This window comes from Dama dama, chromosome 15 (assembly GCF_033118175.1).
Source record: "Dama dama isolate Ldn47 chromosome 15, ASM3311817v1, whole genome shotgun sequence".
Taxonomy (NCBI): Eukaryota; Metazoa; Chordata; class Mammalia; order Artiodactyla; family Cervidae; genus Dama; species Dama dama.
The window spans coordinates 85573576-85592142 of NC_083695.1; the positions used below are offsets into that span (position 1 = coordinate 85573576).

At 43.7% G+C, this 18567-nt stretch overlaps 1 protein-coding gene and 1 long non-coding RNA gene across 3 annotated transcripts in view; one reads left to right on the forward strand and one right to left on the reverse strand.

Annotated features, from left to right (window-relative positions):
- Positions 1–5534: 5534 nt before the first annotated feature.
- On the reverse strand, positions 5535–10352 carry LOC133070781 (uncharacterized). The gene is made up of 2 exons (XR_009696216.1): positions 10214–10352; positions 5535–7384 (listed from the first exon to the last, which is right to left on the reverse strand). It is a non-coding gene; the product is annotated as an uncharacterized LOC133070781 (long non-coding RNA).
- Positions 10353–10508: 156 nt separating this feature from the next.
- SEC23IP (SEC23 interacting protein) overlaps positions 10509–18567 on the forward strand; it is a 38113-nt gene continuing 30054 nt past the window's right edge. For both annotated transcript variants that reach the window (XM_061162784.1, XM_061162785.1), the window contains exons 1-3: positions 10509–10749; positions 15447–15979; positions 18179–18401. In XM_061162784.1, coding sequence (XP_061018767.1) covers positions 10584–10749; positions 15447–15979; positions 18179–18401 — 922 coding nt within the window. In that variant the 5' untranslated portion in view covers positions 10509–10583. The remainder of the gene's footprint in view (positions 10750–15446; positions 15980–18178; positions 18402–18567) is intronic.

Sequence of the window (18567 nt, forward strand, 5' to 3'; positions counted from 1 at the left end):
TGTCTTCTTAGGATCTCCCACCACCATTATCCTAAAGATTCTCTTCTTTAGGAGTCATCTTTTCCTTGAGACTTCAAAAAAATATGTTTTCTCCTTTCAGGGTTGTGGAAAGATTGTCTTAGGAAGAACTGCATTTCCTAGCTACGAAGTGTAGGGGAGGTTGGTTGCCTGGCTAGGAACTACATTTCCCAGGCTTCTTTGATCCTAGGCAGGGCTATATGACTAGGTTTACCAAAGAAGCATGAGGGAAAGTGTATCTGGAACTTCCACTTCAATTTCTTAAGAATTTGGCCTTGGATATGTTCTTTGTTCTTTCCTGATGGATGGGATGGTGATGTCTAGAATGACCTTGTGCTAAAGCCAACCTAGATTTTCATATGAACATTGCATTCTGAGATAGCTTTTTTTTTTTTTTTTTAACAGCTGCTAGCATTAAATAATACAGAAATTATTTTCAGAAGTGATGTGCTACCATAACAAAGAGAAACTGCATAACGTGGCTCTAGTTTAGTGCTTGGATAGTGGATGACAACAGATGAAAGACAAAATGCCTCAGGGAATGCAGAAGATCATTTATTCAGGCTGTTGGCGATAGAGAGAACACACATTCAGGAGAGGTTTTTTGTTTTTTTTGCACTGAGTCTGTGTTACTGTATACAAAGTTTCTCTAGTTGCAGTGAGTGGGGACTACTCTCTAGTTGCGGTGAGCAGGCTTCTTATTGTGGTGGTGACTTCTCTTGTTACAAAGCACAGGCTCTAGGGTAAGTGAGCTCAATAGTTGTGGCACTCAGGCTTACTTGCCCCAAGGCATGTGGAATCTTCTAGGACCAGGGATGAACCCATATCCCCTGCAATGGCAGGGAGATTTTTAACCTCTGGACCACCAGTGACCTCCCTCAGGAACATTTTAAAGAGTTAAAATTGGAGATTTTGTAAAAGAGTCACTGAGGATGGGGTTAGTCTTATTTTGGTATGTGCAAGAGCAAGATGGTCCTTTACAGTTAGCCCTTTCTTAGAAAACAAAAGGGAGGAGTAATTTTCTTTATTTTTTGACCATGTTGTATGGCTTGCAGGATCTTAGTTTCCTGACCAGGGATTGAACAGAGGCCCCTGCAGTGAAAGCGCCAAATGCTAACCACTGGACCTCCAGGGAATTTCCAAGGATGAATTTCTAACCATCCCTATTTTCTGGGGAGTGAGGGAAACAAATAGGAAAGTTGGCACTTACCAACCCATTGCTCTACTGTCAGAGGATATGGGTCAGAGTTCTATTGTTAAATGCAATCTGATCACTGTTTGTGTATTCAGTCTTCCAGATATATTATGCAAACCACACATGTAATTTAAAAGTTAAATTTTAAAAAGTAAAAAGAAACAAGCAACACTTTTTTTTAAAAAATGAGCTGACTTTCTGAATACATTTAAAAGAATAAATAGTCCTTTCAATGGAGAGAAAAAGAACAGACATTGCTCTGGCACAGAGTGGTAACACTAATTTTAACAATATATTTAACCCAATATGGGTTTCCCTTGTGGCTCAGATGGTAGAGAATCTGCCTGCAATGTGGGAGACCTGGGTTTGATCCCCGGGTTGGGAAGATCCCCTGGAGAAGGGAAAGGCTACCCACTCCATTATGGACTGTATAGTCCATGGAGTCACAAAGAGTCAGACACGACTGAGCGACTTTCACCTTAACCTAACATATAAAAATATTGTAATCTGTACAAATAATCCATGTGAAGACTATTATCTTTTTATAACTAGTTCTTCAAAATCCAGAGTGTATTATATACTGATAGCACATCTCAATTCAAATAGCCACATTTCTAATGCTTAGTAACCACAGGTGGGCACAGCTACAAGATCAGGAGAGCTATAAGCACAGGAGAAATTGGGGACTTCCTGGATTGAAAAAAAACAATGTGGTATTCAAACTCAAGGAGAATTTATTCAAAGGTGTTTGCAAGAATCAGTCCTTTAAGACTTCTCAGGTAAACTAAAGAATCTAACTTCATAGCAAAGGTCAGATCAAGATTGTAGCTTGGTTTTAAATGACCTCAAGTTAACCATCATTGAAAGTCACTCAGTTGTGACCAACTCTTTGTGACCTCCATGGACTACACAGTCTGTAGAATTCTCCAGGCCAGAATACTGGAGTGGGTAGCCTTTCCCTTCTTCAGGGAATCTTCCCAACCCAGGGATCGAACCCGGGGCTCCCACACTGTGGGCAGATTCTTTCCCAGCTGAGCCACAAGGGAAGCCCAAGAATACTGGAGTAGGTAAGCCTATCCCTTCTCCAGGGGATCTTTCCAACCCAGGAATTGAACTGGGGTCTCCTGCACTGCAGGCGGATTCTTTACCAACTGTGCTATCACGGAAGCCACAGTAACCACGGTTAGGGCTCAGAGAAAAAAAGAGCTCAGGTCAGACACGGAAGTTACTTTACTGGAAACAGCAAACCAGGGGCTGGCCAGAAAGAGTTTGTAACTGTTCAAGCCTGAAAGCAAGTCTCAGGCTTCAAACTCATACCAACAGGAAGTAAACTGCCAAAGCTGTATTGCCCCTAACGAGGATGTACTTCCCAATGTCACTTCACTTACGGCCTTGGATGACCACGGTCAAGGAGGAGCCCCCCAGAGGGCAAAGCCAGGGCCAGTAAGGACTGTGGATGGGGGGGTTATTTACAGAAAACCAAACCAGAGACAGCCAGGACTAACCACAAATATTCTCCACTGTCAGGGCAGGGGTGTTTTCAGTTTTTGCCTAGAAGGACTCAGTCATTATGAAACAGGGATTACTGTGCTTTCCATTCCTCTTTGATTCCTAGCGGGAGTCTCCATTGCAGTTACCCTGTTCTTGCTGCACAACCATCTGTTGAGTGTCTTGTAGTCACAGCTCCTGAGGAACCACATCCAGAATCACTGGGAAAAGCTGAGCTGCCCAGAGATCCTGGACTTTTAAGCTGAAGGCAGCTGGTTGCCACCCTTGGGGCACGAGTATGTTCCATTTGGGAAGAAGGCTTGGTAAATGGTGGCCAGAGGGATAGACTGCCATGGCAATTGTCATTTGCCCACCAAAACCTTCTTCCTCCATTGTTATAGAACTGTAGTCACCAGAATTGTGGCTACCCAAGTGTGGAGTGTATTTCTCAGCTCTTCTTGTACCCAAAGGGAGTGCCTTTTGTCAAAGTTTATACTAGTGGAATGTGACCAAAAGTGATGTGTGTTAACTTCTGTCTCACTTCTGTTAAGAAGGGACATTTGGACTCTGTGGTGGTCCAGTGGTTAAGACGCCGTGCTTTCACTACAGGGGGCGTGGGTTGTATCCCGGTTGGGGAACTAAGATCCCACATACCTCACAGTGTGGCCAGAAAATCAACATGGGATACTTGGCTCTGAACTGGGCTCACCTCTTCTTATTGCCTTGGGGGGGCGGGCAGCTTCAAAAAACGCTATGTTGAAGACAAAAGCTGGTCACCAATATGTACTCTTGTGTGAGAGAGAAAGGAACATTTGTTTGAACCATTGCATTTTTGGGTCTTTTGGTTTGGGAATATGCTTGAATTCCCCTGTACACCTGTGTTGGATATCCTGTTACTTGCAGCCCATATAGGAAGACTTAGCCTTATTCCTTTATTTTTGGTAGAGCCCCTCCATCATATTCTTAGAAAGTCTGCTTGAGAGGTAAATATTTTGGGAGCTGAATTTCTTTGCATCTGACTTGTTTTTATCCTTCCGGAATCTGTATGGATCTTTGTCTCCTGTGCTCCGATATGTGTTTTTTCAGCTATTGTGCTGAATACTGAACCACCCCCCACGCCCCCTCCCCCCTTTTTAAGATTAAATTTTTTTTTTTTTTTTTTTACTTTTGGCTGTGCTGGGTCTTCCTTGCTTTGCACAGGCTTTCTGTAGTTGTGATGAGTGGGGGCTACTTATTGCAGCGCACAGGCTTTAGGGGCGTGGCCTTCGGTAGTTGCAGCACATGGGCTCATTAGTTGCAGTGTGATGGCTTAGCTGTTTCTTGGCTTGTGGAATCTTTCCAGACCAGAGATTGAACTCTGTCCCAGGTGGTGCTAGTGGTAAGCAATCTGCTTGCCAATGCAGGAGACACAAGAGACATGAGTTCAATCCCTGAGTCGAGATGATCCCCTGGAGAAGGAAATGACAACCCACTCCAGTATCCTTGCCTGGAGAATCCCTTGGACAGAGCAGCCTGGCGGGCTGCAGTCCATGGGGTTGCAATGAGCTGGAGACTACTGAGGAACAGAGCACTGCAGTGCCACCAGGGAAGTCCAGAGATTTTTTTTTTTAATGGATCATTTTTAAAGTCTTTCCTGGATTTATTACAGTATGGCTTCTGTTTTATGTTTTGGTTTTTTGGCCACGAGGCATGTGGGATCTCGGCTTCCTGACCAGAGATTGAACTGGCACCCCCTGCATTGGAATGCGAAGTCTGAACCACTGGACTGCCAGGGAAGTCCCACTAAACCTTTTTAATTTGGAAACCTGTATCCTTCATTTCTGGATATAAACTTTGTTCTTGATGATTCCCTCCCCTGCATGTTCTGTCTTTTTTAGCAGAGCTCTTAAAATGCAAACACTGGTTTTTCTTGCCTGGTACTCTAATTTTCTCAGGTTTCTCGCCTAGCTTCCATCTGTTTGTCTTTTTGTTTTCCTTTTTGAGAAAATTTCTCGTATTTATTTTCCTTATACTCACTTTCCTGTTTGTTCCCTAAATATTTCTTTGCTTTCTTAAACAGCGCCCTGATCCTGTTTCTTGGTTGCAGATCCCTCTGAAGATATTACCGATAGATTTTTTAAAAGTCCCTGCCTTCCTGTGTGGGTTATTTCTTCTACATTACCATTTCCTGTTCCTTTTGTGGGTTATGTTTGGATCACTGTCTTTTCAGGTTAATGACTCTTCTCAATCATGTGGTAAATATACTTAAAGTGTGGGGACTGCCTCCCACCTGTGCTTCTTCTGATCATACCTGTCAGCCTGAATTAATACCCAGCATGTCACCCTGTATAGAAAGTAACACAAACCCTCCTCCAAAAGAATGGCCATTTCTGACATCAACAGAGCATGAGGCTGTTTGCCCACTACCCCCAAATTCCAAATCAGTCACATGTGAGCTGATGCCTCCTACATCTCATTTTAAGCCTGGCCTTCTTTCCTCAGTTTTAGAGCCATCTATCTAATTGCTGGGTATCTCCATTTTTATGTTCCATTTTGTCCTCCTGTTGCTCTGGGTTCCCTGGATCAGAAATTAGCACACTTTCCCTCCGGTCGCCTGTGCCTTGCCCTCCCTGTTTACCTGCCTTGCCAGGTGGACGTGAGTATGGAAGAGAGGGTTGCTGTTCCCTAGTGTGTGAACCGTCAGGACTCTGCTGGTCTGGCCATCCTTGTATCCCCCATGTCTGGCACAAGGGCAAGTTCGCATAATAGAATTTGCTGAATGAATGCCTGAAAAAAAAAGTGTGGGGACTAAAAAGGTGTTTGGGAGCTCAGAGCAGGTAAATGGGTCTGGTGGTTATATTTTGTCTAGATGAGTTTATTTTTATATGAATCAGTTCAGTCACTCAGTCACGTTCGACTCTTTGCAACACCAAGGACTACAGCATGCCAGGCTTCTCTGTCCATCACCAACTCCCAGAGCTTGCTCAAACTCATGTCCATTGAGTCGGTGATGCCATCCAACCGTCTCATCCTCTGTTGTGCCCTTCTCCTCCTGCCTTCATTCTTTCCCAGCATCAGGGTCTTTTCTAATCAGTCAGTTCTTCACCTTAGGTGGCCAAAGTATTGGAGTTTCAGTTTCAGCATCCATCCTTCCAATGAATATTCAGAACTGATTTCCTTTTGGATTGACTGGTTTGATATCCTTGCAGTCCAAGGGGCTCTCAAGAGTCTTCTCCAATACCACAGTTCAAAATTATTAATTTGTATAAAAATATTTATGCGAATATTTCATGGAAATAGGAATGTAGCAAGAGGGTCTGGGTAGTAGCATAAAAAATTGTAAGTGAAAAAAAAAGTAAAAAAAAAAAAAAATTGTAAGTGGAGATTCATAGGTGTTTCTCTATTTACGTCTGGGATCAGGCTCTCCCAACATTGGGCTCAGCAGCAGCCCGTCTCTGCTGCCCGTATGCAGACCCACCCCTGGGCACACTTGGCGTTGCCCACAGGGCGGCAGGCGCGGCAGCTCTGATTGCAGGAGGTGCGTTTGCAGGAGCAAATACTAAGAGTACCAGAGGCTCATGAGCACTCAGGGTTCATTTTGAGCTGAGTTGAGGCTAGATGTCCAGATCAGTGGCCAAGAAGAGACATTTGGGCTAGTGGCAGGGGAATTCTGGGCTAGCTGACTGTGAGCTAAATTATGGGGTGATCTGCCTGGCCTTCCCAGGTGGCTCAGTGGTAAAGAACCTGCCTGCCAATGCCAGAGACGCAGGTTTGATCCCTGTGTCTGGAAGATCCTCTGGAGGAGGAAATGGCAACCCACTCCAGTATTCTTGCCTGGAAAATTCCATGGACAGAAGAGCCTGGTGGGCTATAGTCCATGGCATTGCAAAGAGCTGGATGTGACTAAACAAGTGAGCACAGCACATGCTACCTGGGCTGTCTTACTGGGGAGCCCTGATTTAATTATCTCTAGATGTTTCTTCACACGATCCCAAGAAGAGTCTTCTAATCTCCTGCTGAGAGGTTGAAGACCTGGCAGCTACTGTTTTGGGAGCTAAGTGGAAAATTGGGCTGGGATTGTGGAAGAGAGTGTTTTATTACCCAGTATGTACATATTTGCTCAATCTTCCTCCTGTCTTGGGCTTCCCTGGTGTCTCAGACAGTACAGAATCTGCCTGCAATGCAGGAGACCCAGGTTTGATCCCTGGGTGGGGAAGATCCCTTGAGAAGGGAATGGCAGCCAACTCCAATATTCTTGCCTGGGAAATCCATGGATAGAGGAGCCTGAAGGACTACAGTCTAGGGTTGTGGAAGTGTTTTATTACTTAGTATGTACATAGTTGCTTAATCTTCCTTCTGTTTTACCCTGTCCAGAAGGAAAACTCAGTCTTTTTTCTTTAAGGGGGATGGTCAGTAGTCTAGTTACTGAGAGCAGGGGGAGGGGATCTGTTTAGAAAGTTTTCTCCAATTCTCCTAATTCCAGGACCTCTGTTTTCCACTGGACTGCCACTTCCAGAGGTGCCCGAGGTTATCAGGTCCTAAACTTTTTGGTGATCCTACGGTGCAAATAATGTTGCCTTTGAACTCTCCCCATTATTGGTTTGCTAAATCATCTACTACTTGCCCTTTCTTTTTTTTGGTGCCTTTCAAAATCTTGTTGCTGTCAAATCTTCCCACGTTCTCCTCGTCCGTATGGGTGTATGCCTAAAAAAACAAACAACAACAACAAATCAAACAAACCCGTTTGTGCTTTCAACTGAGTTTTAGGAAGAAAATGAAGATCCAGCAGCTCAGTCTGACATCTTTGCCCAGAAATCACTCCTATTTCTGTTCATTCTGACTGCAATTGCTCTACTTTGAATCACCATCATTGCTCAGCTGGTCACTGCAGCAGGCTGCCAACTGTTCTTTCTACTCTCAGGCTTGCTCTTTCCTTATCTATTTTATTACACTGAAGTCAGAGTGAACTTTCTGCAGAACAAATATTATTTCTCCACCCGCCTTTAAACCTTTCTTTCAATCCCTTTTGTTCTTAACTTGTAAGGACCGTGTATCAGCTGGCCTTGATCTACTTTTCATTCTTATCTCCCGGCTTTCTCCCACTTGCTCACTGGGCTCCAGCCATGCTGTAACTCAGGTTTCTTTTATTACACTCAAATACGGCATCTTAAGGCATCCCTACATACTGTAATTTTATCTGTTAACTGTCTCTTACCACATCCTCCAACCCCTCTCCTCCAGCTTTTCTGGTTAACTTCTACTCATTCACTTTCAGGTGTCAACTTGAATATGTTTCCTTCAGGAAAGCCTTTCATGTGGCTCCAGACAAGGTGAGCCCTTTGTTGATGGTCTGATTGTTCTAAATACTTGCTATCCCTCCCCTAGAAAGGTTACAACTCCCTCTCCTGATGGTGTCAATATTCCACATAAGACACTTTTGGAAATTTTACAGTATCACTTTCATCACACCTTATTGTTACTGTGTTTAGTGTCTGTCTTCTTGACCAGACTGTAAGCTGAAAGAAGGAAACGTCCTGTGTCGATCTTATGTACCATGGTATCCCCAGCGTTTAGTACACCACCTTAACCACCTACAGTAATGGCAAAGACCCCTTGACCAAACTCTGCCATGGCTACTAACAGCTTAAGGCCATGTCCCCAGGATGAACCCTGTCCCCCCCCTTTTTTTTCCTGTCCCCCTTAAAATGCCTGCATGATGAAGTTCAACAATGCAGGGAGAATTGACAGTTCCTACCCAAACCAGGTGGTAGGCATGTAGGCCCCTGAACCTCCTTTAAGTAGTTACTTTAGAAAGTCCAAACTATCAATCTTCTTTCTGCCCCTTTGAGATATAAATCTTTTGTCACCCAGAACGGTATTCTCAAGGACCTGACAGCTCCTCCCAGCCTGGTGCGTGCCAGCATGCATGCTACATCACTTAGTCGTGTCTGACTCTTTGCGACCCCATGGACTGTAGCCCTCCAGGCTCCTCTGTCCATGGGATTCTCCAGGCAAGAATACTGGAGTGGGTTGCCATGCCCTCCTCCAGGGGATCTTTCTCACCCAGGGATCGAACCCACGTCTCTTACGTCTCTTGCATTGGCAGATGGGTTCTTTACCATTAGTGCCACCTGGGAAGCCTGGTGGGCACCCTGCTTTAACTTGTACCACTGCCTATCATGAAGATATGGAAAGTTAATTCCTCCTCCATATAAATGCCAATTAACAAACCTGGGTGGCCTAGTCACATGTACCAACCACCCACGGCACCCTTCAGTGCTGTCCTTTTTTTTTTTTTTTTGACAGTAAGCATACTAGTTATTAAATTAAGTAATAAACAGGTAATATGTTAAAAAGCAGACATTACTTTCCCCACAAAGGTCTATCTAGTCAAAGCTATGGTTTTTCCAGTAGTCATGTATGGATGTGAGAGTTAGACCATAAAGAAACCTGAGTGCCAAAGAATTGATGCTTTTGAACTGTGGTGTTGGAGAAGACTCTTGAGAGTCCTTTGGACTGCAAGGAGATCCAACAAGTCAATCCTAAAGGAAATTAGTCCTAAAAATATTCATTGGAAGGACTGATGCTGAAGCTCCAATATTTTGGCCACCTGTTTTGAAGAAATGACCCATTGGTTAAGACCCTGATGCTGGGAAGGATTGAAGGTAGGAGGAGAAGGGGAGGGCAGAGAATGAGATGGTTGGATGGCATCACCGACTCGATGGACATAAGTTTGAGCAAGGTCTGGGAGTTGGTAATGGACAGGGAAGCCTGGCGTGCTGCAGTGCATGGGGTTGCAAAGAGTTGGATACGACTGAGCGACTGAACTGGTAACAGCTGAGGGACATGATAGTTCCATTATTTCATAGCTTTCTTTGGGGTTTCTCCTATCGCTTTCTCCCATCCTCCAAGTTATGTTATTTTTTTCTTTCATAATCTAACTATATGAAAGATAATAATATCCAAATTATCCACAGTGTATTTTAAGATTAAACTAGTCAGATTATTGTAGACAGGTAAAGAGGTGGACACGACTTAGCCACTAAACCTTTACCAACGCTATAGAAAGCTGTTAAAAAGTCACATACCCAAACATCAATTCCCTCTTTTCGCTTTTTGGCTTAAAAATCTTCAAAAGTTTTACCATTTCTTTTTTTTTTTTCCCCCTTCTGGTGAAAACAAAGAACCATCCAAAATTTATTCTCCAACAGACAGCAGCAGCAGGTAAAAACTACAGGGGTTTCTCCGCAGATCGTGCATTCACGAGACATTATTAGCTAACAAATGAGAAATCCTCTGGTGTATTTTCTGTAACAGTATCCACTAAGTTTTACCATTTCAATTTCTAGACCAATGACAAGAATTCAGTTCAGTGCAGAAAGTGGATGGGTAAGATGCGGTATTTGGTCAGAGCGGGTGAGTTGGTCTATACCTTGGCTACAAATGGCCCACACATCTCTAGTCCTCCCTCGGTCAGCTGCTAGCAATCTGTTACCTACACCTGCGGGCTTTCGCAGTTCCTCAAAATCTTACCTAGTTAAACGCTCCCGTGGGTACTTCATGGAAGCACACAGCACCCCCCGCAACCAGAGACTTGCAGTGTCGATTCGTACTTGGATTCGCGAACAGCAGAACCCCACCTCCCACGCTCCAGCTGCCTCTTCGGCCCCGCCCAGGCAGTGGCCGAAGGTGTCACGTGCTTGGACCCGGGCGCGAAGCCGGTGCCGCCATGTTACTTTCTGGCGGCCCCGTTGGCGAAGGCAAAGGGAAGCTGAGCGGCCGCCCGGAGTTCCGGTCCTTGTGCGCAAGTGCGGAAGTGTGTTGGCCCCGACTGCGCTCAGTTTCCGGCCGGTGGTTCCGCACCGGCCACTCGTAGACGTGTAACGGACGGTGGACCGCAGCCATGGCCGAGAGGAAACCTAACGGCGGCGGCGGCGCCGCCTCGGCCTCCTCGTCGGGCACTAACTTACTTTTCTCCTCCTCGGCCACGGAGTTCAGCTTCAACGTGCCCTTTATCCCAGTCACCCAAGCCGCCGCTGCCTCGGCCTCCCTGCTCTTGCCCGGAGGTGGTAAGGAGATGGAGATCCGGTTGGGCAAATGTGGGCGGGGGCCGTGAGGTGAAGGGTCGGACAGGAGGTTGTTCCTTTGCCTGGATCCGACCCTCTGCGACCTTGTCAGGGCAGTTAGTGGCCAGATTTGAGTAGCTTGGGGTCTTGGGGGCGGGGGCCAAGCTCTTCGTCGAAGGGACTGTTCAAGTGCTGGCCACTCCTGCACTGGCATTCCTCACGTTTTTGTTGAACATCTACTGGTCAGCCAGGCGCTTGCAGGGAAGGTAAAATAAATTAGTGCCCCTTCTCCTCGGATACAGTAGACTATCTCTTCGGATACGCTCGTAATACTTGCAAAGCAGAGGTATAGAACACAGTCATCTTTCAAGGCCTTGCCTCATTTTCTTTTTTTTTTTTTCATTTTCTGTTAGAAGCTCTTGCTTGTTTTCTTAGGTCCCCACTCCTATGTGCACCTTAGCACTTTGTACATATCTTTATTAGTGTCTACGGAGCTTGCGTTTTCATGATTATGCGGCATAACCCAGAGCTGGTGTTTAGGACCCCCGACTGTATTCCGACCCTAGCCCTGGCAATAACTTGCTGTGTGATCTCAGGCATGTTACTTCACCTCTCTGTGCTGCTTTTTCCATACATGAACAGCCTCCCAGGGCTGTCAGGAGAATTGAATTGATTTTTGTGAAGCGCTGAACATAGCATCTGGCACATCATGTTGCATAAACGTTTGTAAAGTAAGCGTGTCTGCCTGTTTATTTGGACTATGAGCTATATGAAGTTTGCAGCTATGACTTATTTACCTTTTTATTTCTAGAATCTTGTTTAGTGCCCAGCACATAGCTCCTCGGGAAATTGTGAATATTTTTCTCTTGAATAATTTATTCTTATTTGGAGGACCAAGGAAAGTTTCATGGAGGGGTGAAAAGGGGCAAACCCGAGCAGTATGTGATGGCTCTTCTCTGGTGTCATGTTTCTTCTTGGTGCTTACCACCTGACATGTCCACATCTTTGTTTATCTTGTCCCGCTAGCACAGTGAGCTCTGTGAGAGCAGGAGCTTATGCCTAGAACACTGCCTGGTATGCTGTAGGCAGATTTTTTTCTCTAGAAACTTGTTGAATGAGTGAAAAGGTGGAATTTAGGAATATGTCTCGTTTTGATAGTGTGGCTGAAAAGTTCCACCTTGCCATTTTTGGTGGAGGACCAGCATGGCTGGAGCAGAATGCTTTTGGAGTTTGCAGGAATAAATAAGGCTGTACATGGGGTTCTCTTATCATCCTCTGCTTCACAAATGTTTGGTTCATGCCCATGTTCCTTTAAAATATTTTGTTTGTGCCTGTCACTGTTAGTAAATGGTAAACATCTTCCTTGTCTGGAGAAGGCATTGGCACCCACTCCAGTACTCTTGCCTGGAAAATCTCATGGACGGAGGATCCTGGTAGGCTGCAGTCCATGGGGTCGCTCAGAGTTGGACATGACTGAGCGACTTCACTTTCACTTTTCACTTTCATGCATTGGAGAAGGAAATGGCAACCCACTCCAGTGTTCTTGCCTGGAGAATCCCAGGGACAGCGGAGCCTGGTGGGCTGCAGTCCATGGGGTCGCACAGAGTCGGACACGACTGAAGCGACTTAGCAGCAGCAGCAGCATCTTCCTTGTCAAGTACAGGGTAACTTACCTGTCTTGAAAGCTATTGTTTCTTGAAGATGGTTTATTTTGTAGTAAGAAAATTAATAAGTTTTAGAACTGAAATTCTTTAACAAAAGTTTTTCTGTCTTTAAAAAAAGAGTTGATCATTGGAAGTCCATTCAGTGAATTTCCAGAGACCAAAGGAGAACCTGTGGCATTGGAAGCAGCGATGAATCAATGTCAGTTAAAGAGGCATAGAGGAAGCAGTTTCATTCACTCAGCAAGCCTGGATCGAGCAACTTGTTTGTCAGGCCCTGTTCCAGGTGTCAGAGAGACAGAGAGGAGCAGATAGCACTATCCTCAGTGACTGCACAGTTTTACAGACACTGTAGCCAGCTGTGTAAGTAGCTGTGGTCCAGGTTTGTGATGGCTGGAAAGAGGGATTGATAGGCTGGCCGACCAGGGAGCGGACATCCCTTAGACCTTCAGAACTTTACAGAGGAGGTGATTTCTTGAGCTGAGTGTTGAAGGATACGTAGAAATTAGGAAGTCTGGGGAGACAGGCGTATGGAAAAGTCTGGAGGTGTGAGAGAAACCTGCAGATTTGGTGGGATTTCGAGGTAGGTGCTCACATTCCCTCTCTCTCCCCTCTAACTCTTTCCCTCCCTTTTGGCCGGTTCCCCCCTCCACCCCCCCAGGTCCATGTGACTAGAGTGAATACAGGGGAGTGGCTCAAGTGGTTAGTGGGGGAACCAGGTCATGAAGGGCCTCATACAGCACATTGAGGAATTCATAGTACATCCTGTGTGGTGTGCAGGTGCTCTTGAAGGGTTCTAAACAGGGCTGTGACATTAGAGATGTGTTTCAGAAAGACTAGAGTTTTCTGAGATTGCACCAGAGGAGTAAAGCTGACTGTAGCAGAAGTGTCCAGTCTGGACGCCACTGTGATTCAGGCAGGAGTGAGTGGCACTCTAGCTCTGGTCAGCCATGTGGGGTGTGAAGAGCAGGAAACAGAAGTAAGAGATTTTTACACCATCAAATTGTTGGGACTTAGTGACTCACTGAGGGCCAGACTGTCCAATGTGCAGGCTCTTTATCTGTTCAGTTTCAGCTCCAAGATACAGCTCCACCTGGCATACAATAGATACTGTGTACTTCTTTAATTGAAGATCTAAATGATTAAATGGAAGAGAGGGAGGCATCTCAGAGAGGAGGTTTCTGGTTTTCCTGTCTGGATGGATGTTGGTAGACGTCTGCTGAGGTGGTGAGATTGTAAAAGGAGTACATGAAGGGGGACAGTTAAGATGACAGTCTAGGCTTACCAAGCTTGAGATGTATGTGTCTGAACCTGCCACAAGTACTGAGGAAGCAGTTGGAAAATAGGTTCTGGGACACATCGATCAGTCTCAGTTTGGGACAGAGTTGGGAGTGTCACAAGTATACAGGCGCTTATTAAAGATACGGGTCTTAATGCCAAAGGTGTCCACATGTAATTAGAAAGTGCCCCTGAGGTGAGACTGGCAGCTTGATGAGATCAGTATTTTGTTTGTAAATGATGCTAATCAGAGAAAAGTTTCTTGTATCAGATTGATCCCAAGTTGCTTTAAAAGATGAAGGATACCACAGAAGTTTTCCCCCTGCTTTCAGATGTTGAGAGATGAACTGAAGTCTGAGTCCAGGTGAGGTTCATGGGAATGGAGAGAGAGGATAGGAACTGGAAATGTATCAGAGAAGTAGAATGATAAAAGCAGAGAGGGGGCCTTGCTCAGGAAGTGATATTTTAATTACGAAGAAACAGTTCCGAGGGGTATTTTGAATAGTGGAGTATCTCAGTTAAATTGAAATGTGAAATATAACTGGGAGCAGCCTAACAACTGAAGGCCACATTCAGCAGTAGAGGTCAGGAAGGAGCTCAGAGCTTGAAAGGTCACACTTCGGCAGGTTTCAAGGACAGGGACCACAGCCTGCCTGTGTGTTGGGAAGGGGTCCACTGTTCTCATCTGCTCTGTGTCCCCAGTGGTGGGAGATTGGAGAGATTTGAAGATAAGGGGTTGAGATGGGAGAAAGAAAAGATTAAGAAGAGAAAGGTGATGTTCCAAGCTAAGGACTCATAAGAGTTTCTAAGGAAAACTAGACAACTTTTTAGGCCGTGTAGAAGGAAAATATTATTTTACAACTTGGTAGCGAAAGAGAGAATAAAATAATATAGTTTGGTGCCAAAATACCCACAGCGAAGATCAGGTTTGGCAAAGGGAAGTGAGGAGACCTTCCCTTTGTTAGAAATGACTTCTTTTTAGTGATTGTCATTCTCTAATGACGAGTTACCTGGTTGTGATACTGTGTGGTTTTAGGGATGGTAATGAATGGTTGACCTACTTTGCCTCGGGAATGCCATCGCCTCATGTTCACTTGTATAATGAGTGCTTTGTAGGTGAGAGCCCTGACACACCTCTTCTTGTCAACAGAGTTAATATCTGTACTTTAGTTTCTTGTCGTTGCTGTATAAATAAAGTTCTGTGTATTTGGGTAGCGGAATAATGTTTGAATTGTTTCTTACTAGGAAAAAAAAAAATCATTCAAAACAACATCTAAAACTAGTAGGTACAAATTTTGCTTGCATTTTTTGAAGAATTCTCGTATATACAAATATGGGCTTCCCTGGTGGCTCAGATGGTAAAGAATCTGCAGGAATGCAGGAAACCAGGGTTATATACAAATATGTCTACATAATTTATACATATCTACCAAATAAATAGTATGTAACTATTTATATTTATTTTAAAAGTATGGAAAGGTATGTATCAACATAATAACAGCATTAACAGTGATTGTCTCTAGGAGGTGAGCTTATGAATGAGTTTCAAGGTTTCCCTCCTTTTGTTGTTTCTTACTGGTATTTTGTAGTTTTTTCATTTCAAAGAGAAAAGAAAAACAAATTTTTCATTATTGTCTTTAGGGCAGAAGTGTAAGTTTGAACAACAAAATAAGAGGTATAATTGCTAGACCTGCCATATAGAATCTTATCCACAGAGTAACAGCATCCCTTTAAACTGTGTGCCCTCCTGTTCCCTTGCAGAGGATTCCACCGATGTGGGTGAGGAGGACAGCTTCCTTGGGCAGACTTCTGCTCACACATCTACCCTACAGACATTTAGTTACTTCTCTCAGGTATCAAGCAGTAGTGATCCTTTTGGGAATATTGGACAGTCCCCGTTAACAACTGCAGCAGCATCAGCTGGACAATCAGGCTACTCCAAGCCCCCAACGGCTCTGCCTTTTACAACTGGATCCCAAGATGTGTCGAATGCATTTTCATCATCCATTTCGAAGGCGCAATATGGTGCTCCACCTGCTTCACAAATGGGAATAAATCCTTACCTGCCTTCTCAGCCCAGTAATCTCCCTCCTTCAAATTTTGGGAGCCCACCACAAGGAACACCCCAACAAGGATACAATCCATATCGCCACACGGCTGTAAGCAGCAGGGCTAATCCTTACCTTGCACCACCGCAGCTGCAGCAGTGCCAGACACCAGCCCGTCCCTCCCATCCTCCACCCCCCGCGCCCCCCGTTCAGATGTACCAGGTGCCTCCAGGATCTTTGCCGCCGGTATGAAGACATGCTTCTATATCTTTATAAATTTGATATATATAATTTTAAAATTATATTCACTGTGATTCTAATCCCACTCTCATTTTTACCTGTGCTTTGATGACAAATTATTTTCAGAGGGTTTTTTTTTTTTTTTGAAAGCCAAATGTTTTGAAGTAAACAATCTTTTCAAAGTAGCTCATTGAATGGTTCATGTTTTAGGTTATATTTCTATTTATGGAAGTAATAATTGATTTTAATGCATTAACTGTATGCCAGTATTACCAGATTTAATGTAAGATACCAGTAACAAATGTTGTCTGGAGATGTGTGAGAGGCGACGAAACTATTATCAGCTTCTCTTTTTTAAATTACACTGTTCAATCAAAATGCTCAATTACTGGGACTAAAATTGATTACTCCAGTAATTTATTTACATTTATAAAGTTTGGATCTAGACAGACTACCTCAGACGAATGATGGAATAACTTTTGCTTTGGGTAAATTTTATGAAATTCCTTTATGCTCCCCCCCACCCTCCCAATTATTCAGCTGACTTCCAGAGGGAAGTGAACTGAATCAGAAAGAGGGAAATGATTGGAAGGAAGAATTAAGAACCCAGTGTGGCAGGGATAATGGTATTGTAGTCAGTGGTGATAGAGAATAGGCTTCATTTTACCATCTAATCTTAATCATACCAGTACACAAACTCTTGGTAATGGTGGATTTCAGCAGATTGGTAGCATGTAATGTAAGTTAGTATACTTGTTTGCTGATGAAATTTTGAAGAGTTCTGATTAAAAATTTTTTAAATGATAATTTTAAGTAAACCGTTGCAAAAATTAAAAAAAAAAAATAGGACAAAGAACACGCCCAGTACTCTAACCCAGATTCCCTGTCATGAACATTTGTTCTCTCCTTCGTGAACATGCACACTGACACGTTTTGGCGCATTCTCTCCTCCCCCGTTCCTTTCTCACCCTGTATATGTGCAGTTTTGGGGGGAAACACTTGATGATCAGTTACATACATTATAGGGCTTCCCTGATGGCTCAGCTGGGGAAGAATCCCCCTGCAATGCAGGAGACCTGGGTTTGATCCCTGGGTTGGGAAGATCCCCTGGAGAAGGGAACAGCTACCCACTCCAGTATTCTGGCTTGTAGAATTCTGTGGATTGTGTAGTCCATTGGGTCGCAAAGTGTCGGATACAACTGAGAGACTTTCACTTTTACTTATATACATTATGATTATTTACTCCTAGATACTTTAGTGTGTATTAGTATTTCCTAAGAATAAGAATATTATTTTGCTTGACTGCAGTAATCAACCTCAGTAAATTTAACACTGATGGAATATTTTGAAATCATTTTTAATAAAATTAAAAAAAATAGTTGTATTCTGCTTTTAAAAGTATTTTTACTGCATAAAATTTGAGAAATGACTAATAGCCAAATGAGTAAAAATTGTCACAAGAAAATCTTGTTTTTAGTTATTATGTCTTTCTTATCTTTTTTCTAGATAAACATAGTTTTTCCTTGACAAGCATTATATATGTTTTTTATGTCAACATATTTTAGAGGTTAAGATATTTTTCTGAAACATTTTTAATCTTTGTAGAGAATTCCAGTATATGAGTAAAAGATGATCTGTTTAATCAGGTTTCTGGTAGGTCTTTAGATTGTATCCAATGATTGTCTGTTATAAATAATCTTTCAGTATATGTCCTTGTGGGTACATTTTTACAGTTACGTCTTTAGGATGAATTTGTAGAAATGGAATAGCTATGTCAGGGAATGTGCATTATTTTTTATTTTTTTTGGCCTTGCCTCATGGCTTGTGGGATCTTACTTCCCGGACCAGGGATGACCTCAGACCCTTAGCAGTGAAAGCAGCAAGTCCTAACCGCTGGACTGCCACAGAATTCTCGAGGATTATGCGTGTCTTAAAGATGAAGTAAATAACAGGAGGTATACTGCTGGATTGATTTCTATAACGGTAGTTTACTTTGCCATCAGTGTGAGAAGCCCTGTTTACGTCCCAGCTGGCATGGGGTTTTGTTAAGATTTTTTTAAAAATTTAATTGCTCTGGAGCTTAGTTATTAAATAGCTGTCTAGAGAAATATTAAGGATAATTATTACTAACGTCAGTTTGGGTCTGCAGCATACACACAATTGTTCCTTGGACTGACTGATGGTCCTGTCTTTTGTCCCCCCCAGAGCCCTCCTTCGGCGCAGGCAGGGTTGCCCCCTCCAATCCAGCAGCAGGCACCTGCCAGACCTGCGGGGCCCCCTGTGCAAGCGCCACCTCCTTTTCTGCTTCAAAACCAGTATGAAGCTGTCCAGCCCCACTGGTTTTACTGCAAGGAGATAGAATACAAACAACTATGGATGCCTTTCAGTGTTTTTGACTCTTTGAATCTTGAAGAAATCTATAATTCAGGTAAGTGTGGGTCCTGCATCATTTGTATCTGATTTGAGGAAGAGTGGAATGAAGAGTAAGTATCCATGGCCTCCTTTTTATGAATGTCACTTTCTTTAATCCCGTAGACCTCACCAGCCTCTGTACCTTAAGGTGATGATACTTTCAATAATACACTTGTGTTATT